This window comes from Doryrhamphus excisus, linkage group LG19 (assembly GCF_037039965.1).
Source record: "Doryrhamphus excisus strain RoL-2023G ecotype Guam linkage group LG19, RoL_Dexc_Guam_v1.1, whole genome shotgun sequence".
Classification (NCBI taxonomy): domain Eukaryota; kingdom Metazoa; phylum Chordata; class Actinopteri; order Syngnathiformes; family Syngnathidae; genus Doryrhamphus; species Doryrhamphus excisus.
This window is the reverse complement of record NC_136375.1, coordinates 744,950-767,537: the sequence shown is the minus strand read 5'-3', so window position 1 is coordinate 767,537 and position 22,588 is coordinate 744,950. Positions and strand designations below refer to the sequence as shown.

Below are 22,588 nucleotides of genomic sequence, written 5' to 3'. Positions count from 1 at the left end.
TAGTACATTCTAGTTGATATTATAGTACAAATGGTATATAATGACTACATTTATTATATAGTACATTCTAGTTGATATTATAGTACAAATGGTATATAATGACTACACTATCCAAGCTAGCAGCGATGATTATTACCGTGGTCGTTGTAGCGGGCCAGGTCCTTGTGGTCGATGTAGAGGTCATGGTCGGTGTCCAGCTCCCAGAACTTGCAGTAGATGACGTAGAAGTGCTCGTAGGAGAAGTAGTCGGTGATTTGATTGATGTCGTCTTCCTCCTCCAGCAGGGCCAGCGTCTCCAGGAAGTTGCTCCGTCGCAGCTCCGTCATGGAGATGCGGCCCGTCCACGAGCGGTTCACCATGTAGAATATCCGCTGGATAACCTGGGCCCACACGGCGAGGGAACATCTTAGCACCAGGATCACGTCTTAGCCGCCTCCCATGTACGGAACTGCTGTCCTTTCTTGCTTTTTCTTTGGCTTTTTTGACAACATTGAGCATCACTACATCATAAAGCTCCTCTTTGGTCTTCCTCTACGCCTCCTACCTGGCAGCGTCCTTCTACCAATATATTCACCATCTCTCCTCTGGACACGTCCCAAACATCTCAGCCTGGTCTAAAGGACTTCATCTCCAAGGCCTCTAACATGGAATGTCTCCATCCTGATCCTATCCATCTTGGTCACTCCGAATGAGAACCTCATCCTCATCTCTGCTACCGAAAGTTCTGCTTCCTGTCACTAGAACAACATGGCTGGTCTCACCACAGTTTTGCATCATTTATATTAATAAATAAATAATCTAAATATTAATATTGTATGCAAATAATGAACACTTCCAAAGTCTCTGGAGGTCCAACCGCCATCGGAGTAGTTGACCATGATTTACCGTTGTGATGTAGCGGGAATGAAACTCGGGTGCGTCCTTTAGGAAGGTGAGTCCGGGATGCGTATCCACGATGTCCTAAACAAACAAACAAATAAAGGTTTGAAAAAAAACAGATAATAATAATAATAATAATAATAATAATAATAATAATAATAGTAATAACAATAATAATAAGATGATACCTGAAGCAGAGGAATGAAGTCTTCCTGCTCCAGGAAGTGACAGCCAGGTTTGGCAAGCATGTAAATAAACCTGGAGGCGTCGTCATGGCAACCGTGCAGCAACCTGTGGGAGAGAGGAGATGTTTACACGTTTTCTAGTCCGACATGAATCCGACTTGAATCCGACATGAATCCGACTTGAATCCAAATAAAAGTTGGGATCTCACTTCCTCCACGTGGCGATGAAGGAGTGGACGGAGACAAAGCCGGTCCTCTCGCCGCCTGCCGCGTAGAACATGGGGGCCTTCCAGTAGAGCGGGCAGTCGCACGCCTAGAAGAAACCCAGAGACGTGATTGGACCGTCAACCCCTCACGCCCGAATGACTCACCTTGGCGATTTTGCTCATCTCGTAAATATCGGCCTTCTCCTCCTCAAACTCTGCGAAGGCCGCTTCCACGACGGCGATGGCGGCATCGTGGTTGGCGTCTGGGCCGGCGACGGGGACCCCGCGGGGGTAGTAGAACCTTGGAATGTTGATTGCGGTAGGAGGAGGTGGAGGAGGACACGAAGGGGCGACGACCACCGGAGCGGGCGGCGGGCTTGGTGAGCGCCGTGCGGGGCCGTGAGGGACAGTGGGGGCCTGTGAAGGGGCCGGGGGTGGCGTACCGGGTTTCTTCTCCGGTTTGGACAGGACCTGAAATGAATTAAGCGGGACGATCAGGGCCAGAGAATCAGAAGAACGCCAAGTGACGTATCTTTGAGGTGGAACTCATTTAGCCAAGGGGGCGGGGGGACCCTCCAGGAAGGCCAACCAACTTGGGTCCAAAAGCTAAAAAGCCAAAGACAAACGTCAGCTGTCAGCGTGACAAAGAGCCCAAACCACCCAAAGACTGTTCCGGTCAGAACCCAGACCTAAATCCCCAATATTGTAATGGTAATGCAATGACAACAATGGATTTGGGACAGCTCGCGCTGCAAGAACCCAGAAAGGGGGGCATGGCTCAGGTGGTAGAGTGGTCGCCTTCTAACCTGATTGTTGCCAGTTCGATTCCCTGTCCTCTTGTGATTGTATTGAAGGTGGAAAAGTGCTGTTCAAGTGACGGGAACCGAGTCCCTCGCTTGTCGTTAATTGGTTCCAGACCCGACCTCGGTTTCCCCAAAGTAGGATATGATATTTAAAAGTTGAATATTTTCGTCGTTAGAGAATTATGACTTTGTCACCACCATTCGAGCCCCGAAGCGTAACTAGCATGTAGCTAATTTTTGTATGAACATGGCAAGGTGACCTTTCTCCGTCAGGCGTCTTCACAGGAGTGATTATTTTGACTTTATTTGAGTTTTATTGAGTCAGGTTTAAATATCCAAACATCAAAGGTGAGGCAAGCAAAAACTTCCTCCATGGGGCCCCGGGGTGCAGGGTGGATGTATCCTCTTCCCGTTTACATACACGGGAGTATTGAGCCTGACAGCTGTAGCCGACCCCCCACCATGCCCCCCCCCAACCTCTCAGCATTCATTCTATCACTCTATTCCTGCGCCTCCCGGGCCTATTAATACCTCGTTGGTATCCGGCTCGGAATAGTTTGTCGGCACGGAGGTCGGGCGTGTTTCAGCGCATGAGAAGGGAAAATATGCAGAAAAGTTGATTTTTTAAGGCTGCGTCTGGCAGCCCGTCTATGCGGCCCGTCTATGCAGCCCGTCTATGCAGCCCGTCTAAGCGGCCCGTCTAAGCGGCCCGTCTATGCAGCCCGTCTATGCGGCCCGTCTATGCGGCCCGTCTATGCGGCCCGTCTATGCAGCTGGTCTATGCAGCCCGTCTATGCAGCCCGTTTCGGCAACTGACCTGCTGCTGCTGTTGCTGCTGTTGAAAAGACTTCAGTCGTTTCTTGAATCGCGATGGCAGGACAAAATCACAACCCCGGGCCAGAAAGGCCAGCTCGCCTCTTAAGTCAGGGTCCCGGCGCAGCGACGTCTCCTTGATCATCATAGTTGTGGGAGGGGGGGGGGGGGCACAAACCACCCCCGGTTAGATATCCGACAAACGCTCAGAGAGCTAATGGTCTCCCCTCCTCCAGGTTGACTTGTGGTAAGTTCCTGCGGAGGCCTGAAGACCACCCGAGCATGGTCCGCTGGAGGTGCGGTCCCGACCTCTACCCCGGCTACAGAACCCTGCAGCCCGTCATGCAAAGCGTGTGCAGTCTCTCTGGTGCCTGCTGCGCCTCGATGGGCTCCGACCGCTGAGAAACCTGAGCCAGGCCCGAGTCTAGCAACGCACACACAGAGGACAGGGGCGGGGTGGGGGGACAGACCGGCAACCAACCCTAAAAAACCCAGGCAGGCGGCTGTCGAGGCCACGTCCATGTGAGTGGGCGGAGTCAGCCAAGAGGAAATATTTCCAAAGAAGTCATTTTGGGATGGAATGATGAATCAGCACGTGCTGACCATCAGGAATCTTCCAGGAAGACGGTCACCTGTTCCAGGAACTTCAACATAGCGGATGTTGGATTTTGATGTCCAAAAAAAACACCCAAAGTTTTATGTGAAATATTGAAGCCTTTTGAAGGTCATGCCGCAGCGTCTCCATAGGATCCAGGTCAGGACTTGGACTAGGCCACTCCAAAGTCTTCCTTTGGTTTGGTGGACTTGCTGCTGTGTTTTGGATCCTTGTCCTGCTGAAGAACCCAAGTTGCTTTATCACAGCAAGTCTTCCAGGTCCTGAAGCAGCAAAACAGCCCCAGACCATCACACTACCACCACCATATTTTACTCTGGTTATGATGTTCCTCTTCTGAAAGCACTTTTTTTCTCCCTTGATAATAAAACGATTCATTTAAAAACTGCAACACTTTTTTCTTGAACTGTATATACGTATAACATCTTCGCACAGGACTCGCCGTGCTTAGCGATAACAATCGAGCTAGCAATACGACATGGCGTCGACGTAAACGGACACATTTTTCATAGAAACGTTTATGTCGACATGGCGTGGCGTGGCGGCGTTCTTCAGTCATAAAGATTTGCTGAGTTAGACGAGTCGAGGACATAAGCTGACTGACTGACAAACAGTCTGGCGCCCTCTAGCGGCTGTGATTAATTAGTTCAACATATGTGATTAACCGGATTATAATTTTTAATCATTTGACAGCCCTAATAAATACAAATAGAATAGAAATGTAAGAAAATATAAAAATATTATTTACAAAATAGAAAAATATAATAAAAAAACATAAAAATGTAATAAATAATAAAATAACAACAACAATAATAAAATGAATAAATAAATAATTTTCAAATAAAAATTTACAAAAATACATATTTTTATTTTCACAGAGCATTGAAAAAGTCGTTTGGTGGTTTTGAGTATTAAGAGCGAGCACAGCAGGTGTGCGTTGAGGACAGCACTTCCTGTCCTGGTCCCCGAAGTGCCCTCACGGCCGTGGAGAGGAACAGGTGAGTGGGCCAGTGAACGCACGATGGGAAGATTAGAGCAATCAGCTGTCCTGCCACCAAGTGACCTTTGGCCAAGTGTTACATGCACGCCACAACTCCTCATCCTGGCATCCCGGGAACGACTTGGAGAAGACGCTGAATGGCGTGAACAAAACAACTTCCTCGACACCTGCTGGCCGGCCGGCTAGCTATTGGCTGCGTGCGGCGTGTAAAAGGATCCGCTAGCACGTTTATTTCTGCTTGAGGCGCTGGGCAGACTTCACGTACAGTACGCCAGGACACGTATGGGAATGTGACATCCATGTTGTCGTCATGGATCTTAAATGTCATCCGGCACACACGAGGTGGCTCCTCACGCCGTGGCGAGGCCCCTTCCGGGGGATGCCACCCGAGGGTTAGCCATGACAACAGCAGGAAATGGAGCACAGCGTTCCCGCTCGGGCTTCCTCTACAGGCGTGCAAACAACTCGCCATTACCACGGCAACCGCCACCCGATTGGCCGGCGAGCAGCCTCGCAGCCAGAACAGAACTTGGGCAGTTAAAGACGTACGGGTCAACACGGCAGTAAACAATCAGAGGGTCACGTGACTCAGATATTTGGGAAGGGCGACAATGTGTCAACATGTCGCTTCATTTAACACCTCGTCTTTCCCAGCCTCCTCAAACGCTCCGCTACCGCCATACTTTTTCAAGGGTTGGGCTTTTCGTGCAGTTTGTAGGCCATAAACACATCAAAAACATTGATGGTTACGATAACAACAACAAAATACAATATCAAAATATATAAAATATAAATAATATTAATTATAAAATAATATTTATATTCAATGTATCAGAATATATCAATCAATCAAAATAATATTAAAATGTATATAATTATCTCGGTAAAGTGGAAAGTGCCCAGCTGTAAATATTTTTAACACTTGCAGAACAAAAGTAAAATTATAGATGATAACATTTTAAATATCTAAAAATAATATTGTAGAAAAATGACATCTAATATCATTATACCAAAGCTCAACTTAATAATATTATAATATAATAATATTTAGCTATGTATAATAAATATTCCAGATTTCATTTCATATAATAAACAAATGGAAAATACATATTAAACAAAAGTAAAATTGTAGATTACAAAATGTAACTATAATATAACTATCAATATATTAATATGAGCCAAAAGAAACAAACAAAAGATTTACAATTTTAGTCTCCCTTCTTAGTAATTAAAATGCCCTATAAACAGTAACTACAAAATAAAATAATTGTAAATATGAAGTATTTATAATATAATATTTTTTCTAGTCCAATAATATGAAAAAAATATTTTCAACATTAAAAAATATACAAATATATACATATACACACACTGTACAAATTCCATGAAATACATCCTTTACCAGAAATATTAATGATACCATTCAAATTAATCTTGTCATTTAATCAAACTGAATCAAATTCAATACAATTATTGAAATGAAGGTGGAAGGTGTCACACCCTCCACTAGATGGCGCTGCAGGCACCAAACGACTTTGCAGCAACATGTGCCTGCATAGCACCCTATCGTCGCTAGTGGGCAGCAGCGGACTGCTGGCAACCGAGACAACACAGAAATACTGTTGTCATTGTATTTTACTATCACCATCATCGCCAAATGGCCAAATATTCTTTGGAATTTAGCTTTAAAAAATAATGAAAAACATGAAATACATGAAATGTGTCAACATCATTATCACTATTTATCTATTTTTTTGTGATTTTACATTCATTTTAAACATTATTTACAATTGAGCTGCATGAAAACAAATTACTATTTACTAAATTGCCATTTATGTATTTGATCCTGATTTTTATATCCTTTTTTTTACATTTTGAAATGAATTTTACACAATTACTAGCATTTTTTATCATCATGTTTTAACTTTACACCATCGATACAGTACATACATTTTGTTGTAGTTTGTTGTATTTTACTACCTCGACTGGCAACATATTCATTTTAATAAAATTTGTATGTAATAATTGTAAATAAATAAATAGATTGGTAATTGATAGTCACACAACTGACACGCTTCAAAATAACCCCCCCCCCCCCCCCCCACCCGATACTCTAGCGAGGGAGTCCCATCTCCTCCTCCAAAGCCATTACACAACTATCATTCGGGGGGGTGAGGAGAGTCCCCCCTCCCCGACCCCCACCGACAGCAGCCTCCCCTCATGGTGCTCATAAACATGTTTTGGTGGTCGCCATGGTGATGCAGCGCTAGCACGGCGCCTCCAGCTGAGTTAAAACCTTCCAGATGAAAAGGTGATTTAAAAAAAAGAAGACAGAACGCCAGCTTCACACTAAAGTGGGAACAGCCGTTTGGAGGGCGTCCCAGCCTGCAGGGGAGTGGCTCATGATGATGTCACTATGAGCCAAGAGCCAAGTGGTTCAGTGTTTTTTTTTTTCATAAAAACTCTACAAGAGGTCAAAAGTACACAGCACATTGCCTTCCAATGGAGCGCCCACGCTGCTCTGCCCCCCAGGGTGCCCACAATTGACTTGTACGGCTGTACTGCATAGGAAGACTACGTGGCAAAAGGCACTACAGTACAAAACACTTAGCAACTATGGGTGGTACGATCCGCTGTGTGCATTTGGCTCCAATTATTACCTCCTCCAAGAACCAGGACAAAGTTCTGAGCTTAACTTAAAGGGGACCTATTATGTTTATTCCACTTTTATTTGTTGTAGTCTCGTGTTAAACTACGCCAAAGTTTCAGTTTATGAGGTTTGCGCATTTGGAAGCGAGTCCTTAAGAAGTATGGGATGGCTCAAAATGCTCCTTTCCACAGGGCGTTGCAAAACTGTTCCTTTGTGATGTCACAGAGGAGTGGACTTCCTTATATGGGCGTGGCTGTAAGCCAGATGTGCTCTCTGCCTTCCCCCAAGCTCTGCGTGTTTGTTTACGTTGCTAGCTAGTTACCAGCAACATTAATGCATTCAATGCAATCTATCAACAGCATTTCACACTGGACTGGTTTGTGAACATGGGCCAGTATGCATCTGGACTAGCCGACAAATTTGCTGAACGCCTTTCTAACATTACGTAGCGTTAACGTTGGGACACTCGGAAGAGCAAGCAGTCAGTAAAAATGTATCAATTTGTCCTAAATGTTTATTTTGTGTAAATCATGGAACAAAAGTGGTTGTCTGTGTAGCACTATAGAGTGTGCATACAGGCAACATGGTTGCTAATCGCCTTGCCCCACCTCAATCAGTGGCTCTACCTGAGTTAAACACTGGTAGTCCCCCAAAAACATGTCATGGCCACACTAGCCAAACAAGTGGCACAACACTGGACGTCTTTCTAAGCACTTGTGAGTGTGACCAACCACAGTGCAGCAGCCGTGCCTGGGGGCGGTCCTTGGGTAGAATAAATGAAAACAGCACGAAATCCAAAGAATTACAGCTGGAAGAGGTACACATTGTGGAAGATCTAGAAAGCTTTCTGTGCTGGTTATTGTGTGTAGCTCCTCTATAGGAGTCCACAAGTCAATACAAAGGGCCGAAAAATGAGCATAGCTTTCATGCAAAACTCTCCTCGAGGGACAACAGTACAGAAAGTGGTACACTCACGACTCTAAAGTGTTGTTCCTTGGGTGGTATATATAGTATAGTATATAGTATAGTATATAGTATAGTATAGTATACATGTTCAAGGGAGTACATGAGGTATTTTAAGGGCTTTGGGACTTTGGAAGGAGCTGTGGGAAATCTTGTTCGTGGCCTTGGCGAGCTTTTGGACAGCACGCATTCATCAGGGTGTTCAAGCACCTTCGCATCAAACAGGCGTCTTCCCCCACTTGGCCAGCGTTCCAGCTGTGACCTTATTTCCTGTGGAGCCGGCCGAGGAATGATGTCATTTTCCCAAGCTGAAGCAAAGTCAACAACTGCACCGCTGCTGGAAACCCCCCAGCCCAAGCACCCTGCAAAACTCCTTCCTCCAACCTCCAACTAAAATCCTCTGGTTGTCTCTGACAGACAGTGATTAGCGTCGTATCGCCATACTTTGTATAAGCTTCCCTTTCATCCCTTTTCCGTGTTCCCAAAAAGCAGCAGGCCCTCCTCCAAAGCTGTCAACAGTTCTCCTTCACCGGCCGAGGGAAGAAAAAGGTCAAGAGAAACCAAACAAGCTGCTGTTACCCAGACTGCCTTCAAACAAATACACATGTACTGTACTTGGATAACAATGATGCCAATACGGGTATTTGGATCAAACCATTCCATACAGGGGTCACTGTTCAATACGGCTCTCAGGATCTATTAGTAATACTGATAATGACAATAATATAAAAACATTGTGTTTGTATTGAATACAAATCCAGACAGAAAGATTGAATACTACTACTACAACTATGTAGTATATACTGTATAATGTAAAATCCTCAGTGCTTAAGTGAGCCATCAGACTGTCATGTCCTCGTGTGTACATCATGTCACTATTGGCTGTGTTGAAATGTACTGACCCAATATGGCGCCAGGAATGTATGTACTGTACGTTCTCAAATATCCATCCATCCATCCGTGCATTTTCTATTCCGCTTATCCCATTCGGGGTCACGGCAGGAGCAGTTGACCTCAGGCGACGAGGCCCGCCAGCTGCACAGAAGTCAAAGTACTTATCTCCGAGCCGTCCTCTCACATCCCCGCAAATAAAGCGATGTAAGCGAGCGAGAACGTAACCCGTCTGAAATAGCAGCGAGCAGGACAGCGCAGATTCATTTCGACGCCGCTTCCCTGCTGAGTTGGACCCCCGCCCGGGGTTGAAATGGCGTCGCCATGGAAATGAACGGGTGGGATCTGACAGGTGCGGCTAAGCGCGGTCAGCTGCAACATCACCCGTGAAGACACGAGGACGCCATCCGTGATGATGACATCGCCGCAAGCTTAGTCGGACTTAAGCGGTGAAAATCGAGAAAGGTGGCACGCTTGCCTATTAAGAGCGTCAGGGTATTTTGTCACTTGTGTCGGAGCCTTGTTTGACGCTTGACTGACACTTTTATGTGCGACTGAGCCAGAGGAATATTAGCATAATTCCCAGAGTGTCCCGTTGATATTGGGTGACGGAGATCTATTCTGGAAGTCAGCTGTGACCTACAGTAGCGCCGGGTCACTTTCCAAACACACCCTTTGGGTTGGACATAAGATGGCATGTGAAAACATTAGGACACCCCATTAGTGGCGGCCCCCAAATGCTTTGAAAGATCCTACAGCTATGCCGCCGTGTTGGCCAACTCATGGCGCCCGTGCCTTCTCCTTGATTGTGGCCGTGTTTCTCTACCGATCTACCTTTGTGCCCAGGAGTTAAAGAGTTGCTAGCACAAATACACCAAATCTATGTCAGCAGATTTCCATATGTACGATAACACATACAGTATGCCCGACAAAAGACACACACGTCCATTTGCACTGTGGCGACAGCAAGTCTGTTAGCGGGATGCCGTAGTACAGGGCGGCGGACAGATTTAGGTCGCCCTCACACCTCGATCTGCCAGGAGGAGGGGGGCAACGATACAGTTTACACTCCCGGTGCCAACAACCACTGCGCTCCCTCTCCGTGTCACCCGCCCGCCTGCTGGGCACCGCCTCCCATTGGGTTGCCGTCCGCACGGCAACAACACTTACTCAACACACCCGAAATAACACCGGAGCCAATCACAGGGTGCTGGGTCAATGGAGACCGATGACTCCAGCGCACTTTTGAGGCGTCTTATTGTGGACTCTGGCGTGAAGACATTATTCTCAGGACGAGTAACGAGATCAAATATCTGACAAAAATGACTACAGCCCTTAGAATACAGTTTTCATGTGTAGATTTCCAGCTCCGCCATTGCTGGCAGCACTCGTGCAGACTGTGGCGGTCCAGGGGCCAAATCAGGCCAAAACAATCCCCAAAAAAGCACATGTCCCCACTCAAAAAATGCATCATTAGCTGTATCATTAGCTGGAGGACTGGAAGAGAAACAAGTTTCTCCAGTGCTCTCAGAGCCTGGTTGCTCTTTTCTGGGAATCAGTAACCATGGTAACGTGAAAAATAGGCACCATTCAGAAAATTTGAACCAGTGGTTCTGAATGCCAGCTAGACCATGTACCGGTGCATCGCCACCCTTAAATCTATCCAATTTGTCCGGCTTCTGTCACCCGCATTTCCTGTCTTTACCGCCCACATCTATAGTCCCCTTAGCTCATGAGTACGCCCACATCTACAGTCCCCTTAGCTCCAAAGTACACAACACTTCCCATCACTGAGCGTCTTCGTCATCCAACAACAGAAGTTTGTTCCAAAATCAGGATCATTTCTATCTGCTCTCTATCTATGTCAACATGGTGTCCACTTGCAAAGATCTAACCACCCAACTGTAGACAGGAAGGTAAATAAGGGACTCACCCTGATCACCTCAGGACTCTGCTGGATGAGGAGGGTTGAACCAGTCTCTCTCTGCATTGCAAGGTCCACAGGATCTGGCTCAGCAACCCCAGGTGGGCTGGAACCAACGGGCACAGCTTCAAGCGAGGTGTCAGGTGTTGGCTCGGCAGAATGCGTGAAGGTCTGCGAGGTCGCAGATGAAGAGATAAGTTTGGGATCCACCATGGAAGTGGCTGAGACCACATCGGCTGACTCTGGGGTCGCAGGTGCAGATGTGGAGGTGGTCTCAGATGTAGGTTTAGATGCCAGTGAAGCAGTGCAGGTTTCAGTTTTAGGTGTTGGCGTAGGCGTGCGTGCAGAGAGTTTTGGCGGTATGGCTGGAACTTGTACATGATTGTCAGTAAGAGACGCTGGGACATTGGTGGTCTCCACCGGGGTTTCGGCCCTCCCGGTGGTAGCCAGCGTGTCTTGCAGGAGCCTCATCACTTCCCTTTCCTTCCCGCTGCTCCTCTCGGCGCTCCCCGTGCTCCCTGCCCCAGAGTCCACCAGCTCCTGGGCAAAACTCTCAATGCTCTCCAGGATTCTCAGTAGCAGGGCCCCATCCTCTTCCTCCTCACCTGCTGGAGCGTTATCTCCTTGGGGAGCCTTGGCACCGGTGCCATTCACAAATAGGTTGCTAGCAGGGGTTCGGACTTGGAACTGGGGCGTTTTAGTCTGAGCAGTGGCTTCAGTGGACACAATGCCTTGGCCTCGTTTTCTGGTTTTGACTGGAAGGGGGGGCTCTGTGTTTCTGGGGTTGCTCATGCTCTGGGACAGATTCTCCAGATCCATGAGGAGTTTGTCGATATCATCATTTCTATGTGCTGCAGTTCTGGAGGACGTGGGCCTTGCAGGGTTGGCTGAGTCCAGCTGCGGTTGATGCACAGGTTGACCTAAAACGGTCTGTGGAGATATTTCTTCTGACGTTTTACCCATGTCTGCATCTTCCTCCTCAATGTACAGCGCCTCCATAGGGGACCCCGCAGGGGTATGGCTGTACGGTGGGGTGGGGGACAGGCGTAGAGGGGATGGCGAGTGAGTTGGAGAGGGAGAGGAACTCATGACAGACGTAGGAGACAGGCTGTGGCGTGAGATGGATGGCAAAGGATGTGAATGTTGGAGTCCGTTGGAAAGACCCAGAGGTTTGGATGGGGAGCTGTGAGGACGGGATGATAATGGAACAGATGAGGGAGCAGATGTTCCAGGATGAGTAGTAGTCTTTGGGATGGGAGGCGACTGGACCACATCCTCGTAACGAGGAGGTTGCTCATTGCCAAATATGGGCGAGAAGGGCGCCTGCTGGAGGGTGTGGAGACTGTTCATCAGTTCCACCAGATCCCCGTGCCCGCTGCCGTGTGGACTCTGACCAGCCTGCCCACTGCCTCCAAACCCCTCCAGTTCCAAGGGAAGTCTCTTCAAGTACGTGCTCAGTCTGGTCATCAACGCCCGGTACACGCTGTCCGGACTGGCTCCGTCATCCTGAGGACCTCCGCCAGCTTTGCGTCGGATACACTGCTTGATGATGTCGGTGCATTTCTTCAGGTCTTCGGAGCATTTGAGCAGGATATCGAGGCAGGCTCGGATGTCCTCCCCGCCGGCACCACCGGCGCCCGCCTCCCCCCAAGTCTTCTCCAGCAAGCGGGCAATCAGGTTCTCTTCTCCTAAGGTGTTGCGGTAAAGCGAGGCCACCGTGTTCACAGTCTGGTCCAGTGAGCCGCTGCTGATGCTTGTGGAGCCGTTTAGTTTGGTAATGGTGGACAGGGAGCCTTTCAACTTGGTCTCCTCGAGTCCTGCTGCCTTGCCAAGCCCAAACGGAGGCGTGTTCTCGTCATTGGGCGTTGAGGTGCTATTTGCTGTTCCATTACTGGAAATATTGGAACTGAAGTGGCCGTAGATTATCTCCAGATCGGTGGAGCGACGGCTCAAAGAGTCGGGTCGTACTTTGCGGCCTTTTCGAAATGTTACCTGGCTGGAGGAAGAGAGGCGGAGCTTGTCAAAGGAAAACTCTTTGAGCTTACCACTGGCTAGATTGATGGCCTCCTCGGTGATGTCCTTAAGGCTACCGTAGCAACTCAGGTTCCCTGTAGATCCTCCACCACTCGGGGTCTTCTTCCCTCGCCACATGTTGCCGTCCTCTCCTACGGACAAATTGCTGCTGCTGCCGGCCCTCTCCAGCGCACCGCAGTTATAACCGCTCTCAATCGCGGCGCTGAGTTTGCCATGCTGGGTCGTCCGACACTGGACGGGTGAGTCAGGTGCAACCAGCAGCTCGGAGCAGGTTCCGTGGTGGGCCACGGTGCATTCCAGGCCCCGGGAGAGCGCCCCACATGGTCCTGAACAATAGTGCACGGCATGGGAGTGAGCGCGCCGGTCCACCACCACGCTGTTGTAGCAGCTCACGCTGCTCACCACCACACGGTATGCTGCTGCCATGGCAACAGAGCCGTCAGGGCATAGAAAGATCCAGACAACAACAACCACAAGTGAAAGTAGCAAAAGGAGCTAAAAGTCAAATAGAATCATCTTGCAGATTAAAGTCTCCCCTCATTCCGATTTTCCAGAATTGAAACAAAAGCAATCAACACGTGAAGAGCAACGATTTCCAAAATGAAAATGAATCAGTCCCATCGCAAAACAAAAAGATTTGTGTGAAGAAGAAAAGTCTCATGGCTTCTTAATAACAGCTGCAAGGTTCTTCCTCCTTTCTCTCCACAGGCTCCTGCTCCGCTTCCTCCCTAGCAGCAGCTCATTATCCACTAATGACGGCGACAGCGGAACATCCAGCCGGGCTAGCACCCTAGCCTCCACAGAAGCAGACCCTGGGGCCCGATCCAAAGCCAGCCAGGCTTTAGCATTGCTCCGGACCCGGCTGGTCCCCTGGGCAATGAAAGACTGTAAGGAATCCGCCTTCTTCTTTAGAAAAAAAGTCCCAAGGTAGCCAAGAAGAACTTGCTGACTCCGACGCAGCTGCAGGATAGCAGGGGAGCCACCACAGATGGCTCGCCGCCCTCTCGCTCCCTCCGAGCTTATGTTGCGTCCGGATGGCTTCTGTCACTCTGGTTCCTCAAGACGACCGTCATCCATGTGTCAGAGGGGGGGTCGTGCTTTTCTGGCAGGGGGACGCCACCTGTGAGTCAGCAGAATGACAAAGGGGGAGAAAGGAAAAACAGAAGAACATAAACCATTAGTACATGACCGATTGTGTACTTCCATACTGTACATGTCATCACATGACTTTGTGGCTCCCCCCGTGGGTTGTGGAAGACATGCTAGCATACGAGGAAGACACATCCTCAAAGTTTTATCATCATTAGGAAAATGGTCAACAACTTATGGCTGCTAATACGTTTTGCTTGATGACGGCCATGTTTTCCAACCAATCTTGCTCATATTTTATAAACATGCTAGTCAGTCTCCTAAAAAGATTTGCCAAATGTTGCGGGTTATTGGCGAAACACCCCAAATTTACAGTGGATGCTTTATAGAACTAGTATGTCCCGCCTGCGTTCAAAGATAGTTTATTCATGGCGGCGTGACTAATTTTCCCCATTTTGTGTTCAGCAGGTCAGGAGGAGAATTGTTAGCATTATTTTTTCCAAAACGGGATATCCGGGCCTGTGGGCCAACACCTGAGAGGTTACACTCGCATGACGATGTCACTTTGAAACGCTTGCAGATGGCACTTCCACTTTTAGACCATCTGCTCTGCCATCATTATCCTCCATCTGTCTGAAGCCCTTTTTCACCACACACTTTTGTACGTTCAAAGGAAGGCGAGCCAGATGCAAATACCAGAACGGGGGGGAGAGCATAGTGAAACAAACACTGGCTTTGTTTAATTAATAAGATTTAGCATTCACGTAAAATAAAAATATATCTTAGTCTGACATTTTAAATGCACGATTTACATGCAGGAGTGCTGCAACCCTGACTCGGCTCATTGCCATATATAGCTAGATCAGGGGTCTCAAACACACAGCCCGCGGGCCAAATGTGGCCCGCAGGACACTAGTTTGAGGCCCCCGCCTTGATATGAAAGTTTAATGTTAGTTTGATATGGATGCTGTATGGTATCATGTACCCAGAAAAAATGATTACCTTTGATTCATGTTCATGTTAAAGGTTAAATAACTGTTAATAGTTATCCTCCTTATCCGTGTGGAAGTGGTAAGTTTTTGGCTATTTAAGTTGAAAGGAAATAACTTGAAGGCTAACGTTTAGGTGGCTAGCTGTCTAGTTTGGGAGTTAGCATGTGTCTCAAGACCCTGCAGTTGCGCAATATGTTGTAAATAAAAAGAGTATAAATGTGACTATAGTCGTGTTTTGTCATGTCTACAGGGCTCTAATAATGCTTTGTTCATTTTAATATGAAAAAAATCATTTGTCTACCCACCAACTATATGTGCTTTCTTAACTTTTTATTATTATTATTATATTTATTTATTAATGATTGATAGATTTTCTTTATTCTTGATTTGTTTATTTATTTTTCATCTTATTTTGTGCAGAAAAATAAAAATGAAGATATTTGAGAACAGTGGAATGTTTTATCAAGCTTTTATTGTAGAAAATCGGAACCAAATCACGGAAAAAGTTTGTATATTTTTCTGTTTTTAATAAATGCGTTTTTTTTGGGGCGGAAAACCTGATGCGACCCAGCCTTGCCCAGACCCTAGCTCCAGTGGCCCCCAGGTAAATTGAGTTTGAGATAAATCTCAGCCTCTTTTTTGGCGTCTTCCTGCACACTAGCCAAATGACAAGGAGCCTTTTATGATATTTGATATTAAATCCCACTTTCAATCATTCATTCATAAGCAGGGTTACGTGACCCCACTTTTCCATCCCGGTCCCGTACGAGTCCAGTATGTCTTGAAGGCCTTCTGTGGGTCAGGTTAGGGTGTTGTCAGCAGATAAAAGCAGTGACGGCCCTAAATCAGGTCACCTGTCGTTGCACATTACGTTTTTATGAGCGTGCCGCTTGTAGAGCATGGCATCGACCAACTTTAAAGCGGAGGGCGTGTCGCTTCAGGCTAAGCTTTGAGCTAGCGTTGCGTTTATGTGCTCGCAATGTGGAGGTGTCAATCTAAAATATGGATGCCATGCGCGTGTGCTTGTTCCCAAGCCAGCCTTCATCATCTTCCCCTCATGGTCTGACGGGTTTATGATGGATTCATGTCGCCATCTTCATTCTGCAGGAAACATTAAGTTCCGAGTCACCTGGTGAGCTCAGACGCACAAAAACATCCTCTTCCCTTCCTGTCCTCAACACCTTCCCAAAGGGCGAATATCGTGTGTCCGTCCAAGCTGGAGTCCTCGGGGGGGTGTCGCTCATAACGAGGTGGCGAGCTATTCACACGGCCTTTCTCCACAGACGTTTGTCATGTGTGTCTACTAAGGCAACAGGTGCTCCCGGATTTGGACAGGGGGGCCACCCGCTCCAAGCACCGGGGACGCTAGACCTAGCATTTGTCCAGCCGGTCCAGGAAGTCATGATGTCATTCTTTCACAAAACCTTGATTAGCTGTACAGGAAATAGTTCACCACTGCTAATTGGACAACATGAAAACACAAAATGTCTACCAAGCACAAGCGGAGGTAAAGAGGCACGGACTATCGCTCGGGTCTCACTTTTTAACATTAGCCATGTTCACATGAGGAGTTTTTCTCTTTCCGAATGGAACCCTTTTGTCCTGGGCTAAAAGGCATCCGCCCAAATAAAAAGTCCCACTGTGTCTGCCGCGTGTTTACCTCCGTGTTTACTGTAAGAACGCCTTGACTCCGCCTCCAGCTGCCTTCCGTGAGGCTGCGTCCTGAAGCCAAGACGTGCTCCATCAAGCCTGTCGCCAATGGTTGGCCTTTTTCCCCGAGTACACAAAGCCCGTCTGTGTGTAAATATAGTTAAAATACCAACGGCAGGTTTCCCTCCCGGGTTATTTACGCCTTCACAAAGACCGCATTTCCGCACGGGAACCCCCTGTGGCCGTGTTGTGCCCCCCCCCCTGCTGTGAAGCTGCAAAACAACATGGAGTCCACAGAACTTTCTTTCTGCTACTCTACTGCATGTTCACTCATGCCGACATGCACAAACATGCTTTTAGTGGCTGGGTCGTACCCTGGCTTAGACCTGACTTAGTACTTCCTGGCCGGGTCAAGTTCAACCTCGAAAGCTTCTTAAATTAGGCTAAACTGAAAGGGAGCTCAACAATTTGCAGCATATAAGAAGTCTGGGCCGGGGGCCATATGTGGCACAATGAAAACACATCCTGTCCGACAGACACACAGCTGCAGATATCCGCTGGAGAAGAGTGCGCCGGTCTAAACCCATCTCACGACAGTCTAAACCCATCTCACGACGGTCTAAACCCATCTCACAATCTCACAATGGTCTAAACCCATCTCACGATGGTCTAAACCCATCTCACGATGGTCTAAACCCATCTCACGACGGTCTAAACCCATCTCACGATGGTCTAAACCCAGCTCACGACGGTCTAAACCCAGATCACAACAGTCTAAACCCATCTCACGACGGTCTAAACCCATCTCACGACGGTCTAAACGCATCTCACGACGGTCTAAACCCATCTCACGACGGTCTAAACCCATCTCACGACGGTCTAAACCCATCTCACGACGGTCTAAACGCATCTCACGACGGTCTAAACCCATCTCACGACGGTCTAAACCCATCTCACGACAGTCTAAACCCATCTCACGATGGTCTAAACCCATATCACGACGGTCTAAACCCATCTCACGACGGTCTAAACCCATCTCACGACGGTCTAAACCCATCTCACGACGGTCTAAACCCATCTCACGACGGTCTAAACCCATATCACGATGGTCTAAACCCATATCACGACGGTCTAAACCCATATCACGATGGTCTAAACCCATCTCACAATGGTCTAAACCCATCTCACGATGGTCTAAACCCATCTCACAATGGTCTAAACCCATATCACGACGGTCTAAACCCATATCACGACGGTCTAAACCCATATCACGATGGTCTAAACCCATATCACGACGGTCTAAACCCATATCACGACGGTCTAAACCCATATCATGATGGTCTAAACCCATCTCATGATGGTCTAAACCCATATCACGACGGTCTAAACCCATATCACGATGGTCTAAACCCATATCACGATGGTCTAAACCCATATCACGATGGTCTAAACCCATATCACGATGGTCTAAACCCATATCACGACGGTCTAAACCCATATCACGATGGTCTAAACCCATATCACGACGGTCTAAACCCATCTCACGATGGCCTAAACCCATCTCACGATGGTCTAAACCCATCTCACGATGGTCTAAACCCATCTCACGATGGTCTAAACCCATCTCACGACGGTCTAAACCCATCTCACAATCTCACAATGGTCTAAACCCATCTCACGATGGTCTAAACCCAGATCACAACGGTCTAAACCCAGATCACGACAGTCTAAACCCATCTCACGACGGTCTAAACCCAGATCACAACGGTCTAAACCCAGATCACAACGGTCTAAACCCATATCACGACGGTCTAAACCCATCTCACGATGGTCTAAACCCAGATCACGACGGTCTAAACCCAGATCACAACGGTCTAAACCCATATCACGATGGTCTAAACCCATCTCACGATGGTCTCTGAACGCTTAACTGCCACAAAAGCACTCCACAGTCTCTGCTTTGCTGCCCCGCCCTCAGTCTCCTTTTGGATAACATGTGAACATGTTGCTACCATCCTACACGAGTGTATTTCCGTGTGACTTCCTGCTCGTGAATCAGCAGCAGGAAGTGTTTGAGTCTCTTTCTCCAGACAATCACCCCCCCCCCCCCTCCATCAACCCGCCCCTTCCCACTCTGCCTGTGGGCGTGCCTCACATTTTATACCCTGTTTTTTCTTCAGGTGTGCAGGTATGAACTTGTATGACGACCAACATGTCTTCGTCCTACCAGGCAACACGCTTCATTCTAGGATCTTTGACTAGTGTTTTTGTATTAGGTGCTTAAGAACAGCACAGCACTCCTGTCATATAGAGGATCTTTGACTAGCGTTTTTGTATTAGGTGCTTAAGAACAGCACTGCACTCCTGTCATATAGAGGATCTTTGACTAGTGTTTTTGTATTAGGTGCTTAAGAACAGCACTGCACTCCTGTCATATAGAGGATCTTTGACTAGTGTTTTTGTATTAGGTGCTTAAGAACAGCACTGCACTCCTGTCATATAGAGGATCTTTGACTAGCGTTTTTGTATTAGGTGCTTAAGAACAGCACTGCACTCCTGTCATATAGAGGATCTTTGAGTAGCGTTTTTGTATTAGGTGCTTAAGAACAGCACTGCACTCCTGTCATATAGAGGATCTTTGACTTTTTGTGGGGTTATTTTGCAACATGTTCCAAAAGGAAAAGGTTTCATCAAGGTGAAACGAGGCTGTCTTGTTGATTTGAAGTTTTTATGGTTCATTTATTTCAAGCATTGATCCAGTTTCCATTGAATGCTTCATGTTACAATTCATAGCTTCTTTTAACGTTAAACTGCAGTTGTCTTTATTGTATCTTGGAGGGTGAATAAAGCGTGTGTGTGTGCGTGTGTGTGTGCGTGTGCATGCATGTGTGTGTGTGTGCTGCTGTTCCTGTCCATCAAGGGGTCATGTGAGGAGCAGATTAAGGTTTCTAACCGCAAACCCCCGTCGCCACCGCCCGTCATCACGGAGATGGTCGGTGTTCTGGATTGGCATGAACCCCCCCACCCCCCACCCCTCCGGAAACCACATCTAAATTGGGATGTCTCATGGGCTCCATCACTTCGCCAGCACCAACATTTTAAGCCGCTTGTTTCTCGGTGAAAACTTCCCTTTTCCTGCTTGGAACGGTTTGCCCCACCCGGAATCAAACATGATACAATCCCATCCCTTTGTGTCAGTCATCACGGGTGTCCAAACTTTGGATCACCAAGGCCCGCATTCTGACAAATCAAAAGATGCCACTTTTACACTTTTGAAAGCAACCCATGGAGACACGCAAAGACATTTTTTATAGTTCAAGAAAAAAACTGTTTAGTTTCTTCTTTGACATTTTTTGTCTGTGGTCTCGGGCTGCACGGTGGAGAAGTGGTTAGCATGTAGCTCACACAGTCAGGCGATCGGGAAAACCAACCCCCCCTCCCTCAAAGAACCAAAAAAGTGGTTTGCTAAGTCATAATTATTATTATTATTATTATTTGGTGATAATTGTTGTTTTGCAGCATAACGTTTACATGAGTCATAATATTTTGACAAACAAACAGAATGCAAACAAAATAAAGTTGTCATTTTTGGAAAACAAGGTTGGGGAAAAAGTAGTCATAATTAGGAATGCCGATTCCGATACCGATATTCCATGAGTCAAATCGGCCGATACCCATTTAGCCATTTAGCGTAAATATAAATATTTAAAAGGGGCTTATTATACTTTTTCCACTTTTCCTTAAAAAAAACCTTCAGATAATGAGGTTTGGATTTGGATTTCGCTAATATGTTAGCTGTACGATCCGAGTGTGACCAATCATGGCAGAGCCTGGCAGGCTGTGGATGGAATAAATCAAACAACAATTAATACAGCTGGAATAGGTGCAGTTTGTGGAAGTGCGGGTTATTATGTGTCGCTGCTCTATAGGAGTCCACTACTTAATACAAAGGAAATGAGGATAATAGGTACCCAATAGGTATCCAAAGTTCTAACAACAAGAACTAAATGTTGTATGACGACCAACATGTCTTGGCTGTCGTTTTGTTCTCATCTCATCCCATCCCATCTCACAACCCCGCAACCAAAATTGTAAAGAAAAAAAGCTAAAAATGTCACAAAGCTTGTTTTTAAATATATCCATGAATAAAAAAATCTACATTTTTGCAAAACGTAGCAATTTTTCAGCGGAAAAACTACCAATCTACCATCCACACGGTCAATTACATGCACATTTTCATTAACGACTGACCATTTTAAAGCATTTTAGCACTAAATTGTTGTTATTAATGTGTCATAAAAACAAATCAGTTCACTGTGAACACGATTACGACCTCATGTAGCATTCACAGTGTCTATTTTTAGCTGATTCAGGAGCATTTTCAAGCATTTTAGAACTTCACTGCAAGGATTAAAAAACATCTTCCACACCTATTAGGACTGCACCATTCTGCAAAAAATTGGATTGACGATTTGGTGGCTTAGAATTGAAAGCACAGTTATCCCGGGATGGAATTTTTTTTTTTATATTCTCATTTATTTTGTTTTTAAAAATGTTCGGGCCAGTAAAAAAATAGCTGAGAAGCGTAAATGTCCCCCGGGCCGCATTGTGGACACCACTGCTATATGCAAACAAAGTAAGTTGCAAGAATTCTCATTCAGCCCCCAGAGCATGATCCTGTGCTTTAGTGCAGACCATGTGTACAGGATTTAGGTCTAGACTCTGTTAATGAGAAGCAGGCCTCTTTTACTGCACCGTATGCTGGACTTAAATACTGCACATATACGTGTACATATACTGTGTCTAAAAACGTCCAAGTACAACTACAGTATGTGTGTACACGCTACAGTATGTGCACACATCTGGTTAGAACGTGTCCGCACCACGACAAAGATTTACAGCCTGAGCTGACTGGAGCCGGCTTATTAGACTCCAGGAGTGTCAAACCGGGACTTGGGGGATGAGGCACGGTGGAATTGGTAGGGGGTGGGGGGGTTTGGAGGCAGGTTGCAACCACTTGTCTTGGCTGTCATCACACACACACACACACACACACACACACATGCATACAGAGAATCTCTCAACAGGCATGCAAGTTTTCAGCATGATGGACTCATGGGGGATACCGGATGGACTGTACACCCGCCATGGGGCCACATACAGCGTCAGCCACAACACTTCCATTCAGCAGCATGGGAAAGGGGGGTCTAAATGTTTAATTGGTCTGTATATTTGCAGACCCCCTCAATAAAATGGTGGGCTATGAAAGGCTGGTGCCTCACAAAGATAGAAATACATCAACACAAAGAGTCCAACAGAGTACAAGAGGCCCACAAAAAGGCCCCACAAAAAGGCCCCACAAAAAGGCCCCACAAAGAGTCCTGGAAGAGACAAGAACAATCAGATTAAAAAGCAATAAGATTATATATACACACAAACAAACATTTATATAAAAGTGTCAAGGAGCGCATCCCAACATTCTTAAGAGAGACAATAACTGACACAAACATCCATTTTGAAAAACGAACGAAGCTAGGATGTCCTAAAAAGACCAAGGTCCCATCATAAAGGGGGGGGGTACAAGGACAGCCATGTACTGTTTGTGTACTGTTGGGAATAAAAGATCATTCCACCACGAGAGCAGCAAAACAGCAGCTCATCGTGTTCTTACTACGACTCCAACAGGCAACGGAAGCCTGAGGCATCAAACTAGGTTGCAGGCTGGCCAATAGTGTGGCAGCACACACGCACACACACACACGCACACACACACACACACACGAAGGAACTAGTAGTTCTGGCTGTGTTTTGAAGTATCTTTATAAAATGGCCACATTTTTGTTCTCTCCTGTCTCTGATTCCGTCTCTGATTCCGTCTCTGATTCCGTCTCTGATT

At 46.7% G+C, this 22,588-nt stretch overlaps 1 protein-coding gene across 2 annotated transcripts in view; it reads right to left on the bottom strand.

Annotated features, from left to right (window-relative positions):
* Window positions 1-22,588, bottom strand: part of ppp2r3a (protein phosphatase 2, regulatory subunit B'', alpha) — a 38,324-nt gene that overhangs the window by 2,438 nt on the left and 13,298 nt on the right. The window contains exons 2-7 of one of the 2 annotated variants that reach the window (XM_058057890.2): window positions 10,937-14,081; window positions 1,436-1,741; window positions 1,274-1,377; window positions 1,068-1,170; window positions 886-960; window positions 137-380 (exon numbers count right to left, since the gene is read on the bottom strand). In XM_058057890.2, coding sequence (XP_057913873.2) covers window positions 137-380; window positions 886-960; window positions 1,068-1,170; window positions 1,274-1,377; window positions 1,436-1,741; window positions 10,937-13,387 — 3,283 coding nt within the window. In that variant the 5' untranslated portion in view covers window positions 13,388-14,081. Of the gene's footprint in view, window positions 1-136; window positions 381-885; window positions 961-1,067; window positions 1,171-1,273; window positions 1,378-1,435; window positions 1,742-2,890; window positions 3,285-10,936; window positions 14,082-22,588 lie in introns of those variants that run through there. The other variant, XM_058057891.2, reaches the window with a different exon arrangement.